The sequence below is a fragment of the Lactuca virosa genome, chromosome 8 (assembly GCF_052849685.1).
Source record: "Lactuca virosa cultivar CGN04683 chromosome 8, Lactuca_virosa_CGN04683_v6, whole genome shotgun sequence".
NCBI classification, from domain to species: domain Eukaryota; kingdom Viridiplantae; phylum Streptophyta; class Magnoliopsida; order Asterales; family Asteraceae; genus Lactuca; species Lactuca virosa.
In genome coordinates, this window is record NC_136433.1 from 151,014,518 (window position 1) to 151,017,515 (window position 2,998).

At 42.3% G+C, this 2,998-nt stretch overlaps 1 protein-coding gene and 1 pseudogene across 1 annotated transcript; both read left to right on the forward strand.

The window, feature by feature from the left end:
* Window positions 1–349: 349 nt before the first annotated feature.
* On the forward strand, window positions 350–751 carry LOC145130954 (putative mitochondrial protein AtMg00860 pseudogene; annotated as a pseudogene).
* Window positions 752–1,938: 1,187 nt separating this feature from the next.
* On the forward strand, window positions 1,939–2,424 carry LOC145130955 (uncharacterized). Its single transcript, XM_079065700.1, has one exon. It carries the CDS (start codon window positions 1,939–1,941, stop codon window positions 2,422–2,424), a length of 486 nt encoding a protein of 161 aa, XP_078921826.1.
* Window positions 2,425–2,998: the final 574 nt, after the last annotated feature.

Consider the following 2,998-nt stretch of genomic DNA (forward strand, 5'->3'; position numbering starts at 1 on the left):
ACGGATACTTTCAGAACAGGGTGTTACATTACCGAACACTCAACACCATAAAAATTAAGGACCGTTTTCCTATTCCGATAGTAGATGAACTTCTAGATCAATTGCATGGTGCTACGGTTTTCTCCAAACTGGACCTCCGTTCCGGGTATCACCAAATACGGGTCGCCGAAACCGACGTCCATAAAATAGCATTTCGAACGATCGACGACCATTATGAATTCCTCGTCATTCCATTTGCATTGTCCAATGCACCTTCCACCTTTCAAGTTACGATGAACGATTTATTTTGGGATGTCCTTTGGAAGTTTGTCTTGGTTTTTTTGAAGATATCCTTGTCTATAGTCCTTCCATGGAACACCACCAAGAACACTTGAAATATGTACTGGATGCGCTTCACAACAACAAATATCATGTTAAGCTTTCAAAATGTGTATTCGGAGTGACTAGTGTGCATTTCTTGGGTCATATTATCTCCAACGCCGGCGTTCATGTTGACCCCGATAAAATCGAAGCCATGCAACGATGGTCGATTCCTCATTCATTCACATCCCTATGCGGTTTCCTTGGACTCACCGGGTATTACCGACGTTTCGTCCACAACTATGCCAAAATTGCCACCTCACTCACCGACCTTTTAAAACAACCACGTTTTGAGTGGAAACGACATGCCAGTGCTGCTTTTGACTTGCTGAAAACAATGATGACCAAGCTGCCATCATTAGCACTACCTGATTTCTCACAACCATTTTGATGTTACAACTGATGCCTTTGGCACTGGCATAATAGTCGTTCTCTCCCAAAAGAACTCACCTATAGCATTCTTTAGCAAGAAAATGACATCACAAATGCAAAGTAGCTCCACATACATCTGAGAATTGTATGCAATAACATGAGTAAAAAAGTAGCGTCAATATTTATTGGGTCGGCCATTTCGTATCTACACCGACCAAAGAAGTCTCAAACACTTGTTAACTCAAGTTGTTCAAACCCCGGACCAGTATCGGTGGTCCGACTAAACTATTGGCTTACGATTTTGAAGTGCATTACAAACCTGGTAAAGAAAACTGAGTGGCGGATGCTTTGAGTCGACGGAACGAATCCGTTCTGATGGAAATTTTATCACCTCAGGCTACTTGGTTGGATCAGTTACGAGAATTTTACCAAACCAATTCCAGCAGTCAACAATTCTCCCAACAAACACATGGATCTGACGCAACACCAGGAGCAGTTTTCCGCGACGGTCTGCTATCTATAAGTGACAAGTTGTTCATTCCACATTTACCTGATGTTCGCCATACACTACTGACCGAGTTCCACAGCTCCCCAGTGGGCGGAGATTCTGGCATCAACGCTACCATTCGCAGGTTAAATCCTTCTTTTTTTTGGCAGGGACTAAAGAAAGATGTGGTAGAATTTATCCAGAAATGCCACATATGACAACAATACAAGAACCCCACACACAAACCCTACAGCATGCTCCAACCTCTACCCATTCCTTCTCAAATATGGGATGATTTGTCAATGGATTTTATCACAGACCTTCCGCTATCTTAGGGAAAAACATCAATCTGGGTGGTAGTGGACCGACTCTCGAAGTTCGCACACTTCATCACGTTACCAACAAACTTTACAGCGGCTTCGTTAGCAACAATATTCTTGCATGAAATTTACAGGTTACATGGCATCCCTAAAACCATTGTCTCAGACTGTGACTCCATCTTCTTAAGTCACTTTTGGAAACAGTTATTCAACCAGTTGGGGACAAAGCTACTTCATTCCAGTTCATACCACCCACAAACAGACGAGCAAACTGAGGTTGTGAACCGTTGTTTACAATCATATCTTATATGTTTTGCAGGGGAGGAACCACAGTGTTGGACGAAATACGTGTATTTAGCTAAGTTTTGGTATAACACTTCATTCCATACTTCTATTGGAATGACCCCTTTTGAAGCTCTCTACGAACGCCCTGTTCCCACTATATATGACTATCGCACCGGTGCTTCCACAGTCCAGTTCATCGACTCATCCCTATCTGAACACCAAAGATTGCTTGATCTCCTATGCGACACCCTCGGTTGCACACGCCAACGGATGGTCGATCAAGCAAATAAGCATCGGATGGAAAAAAGATTCAATGTGGATGATCTTGTTTACCTACAAATCCGAAAATACCATCAGACAACAGTGGCTGGGAGGAAATCAAACAAATTGGCAAAAATGTTTTATGGGCCTTTTCCTGTTTTGGAATGTATAAGTGAATTTGCCTACCGTTTAGACCTTCCTCCAGGTTCGAAAATACACCATGTCTTTCATGTTTCCCTTTTACGACCTTGTATAGGTGAACATCCGACTTCTCATGATATGCTCGAAGAATTTTGCAACACCAACACCCTACGTCCTGAAGACGTTCTGAGTACATGAAAAAATACGGTCGGAGACCAAGAGGTATTGATAAAATGGGAAAACCTCGACATGACAGAAGCAACCTGGGAACTCTTACAAGACTTGCGTGTCCGCTTTCCAGTTTTCTATGCCAAACACTCAGCGCTCCAAGACCTTGAGGGCAAGGTTGTTTTCCAGTCAATGGGGGGAGGTTGATACAGCCCACCAGTCAAGTCTAGCCCAAAATACAGATAGGCCCAGAAGAGAAAGACAAACACCCGCCCGGTTATTGGATTGATCAAACCCAATTCAGAAACAAGAGAAGTAGTAGGGTATATGTGCCGTCAGTGGCATTCTTGGACGAAGTCAATTTCAATGTTAATAATGTTTTCTTTTCAGTTAGTAGGAGACATGAATTTTAGCTTTCACGTATTGATTTTTCCATAGAAATAGGAGTAATGGATAGTGGGTTAGATGCAACTTTTCTTTTCTATTTATACTTTATAATTGCTTGGTTTCAAGATTATGCAGAAAAGTGTTCCCAATTGTCCTTCTTCTTCTACTTTTCTCTTGGGAGTTCTTGACCGACTTAAATAGGTTGTACCACCCTCTC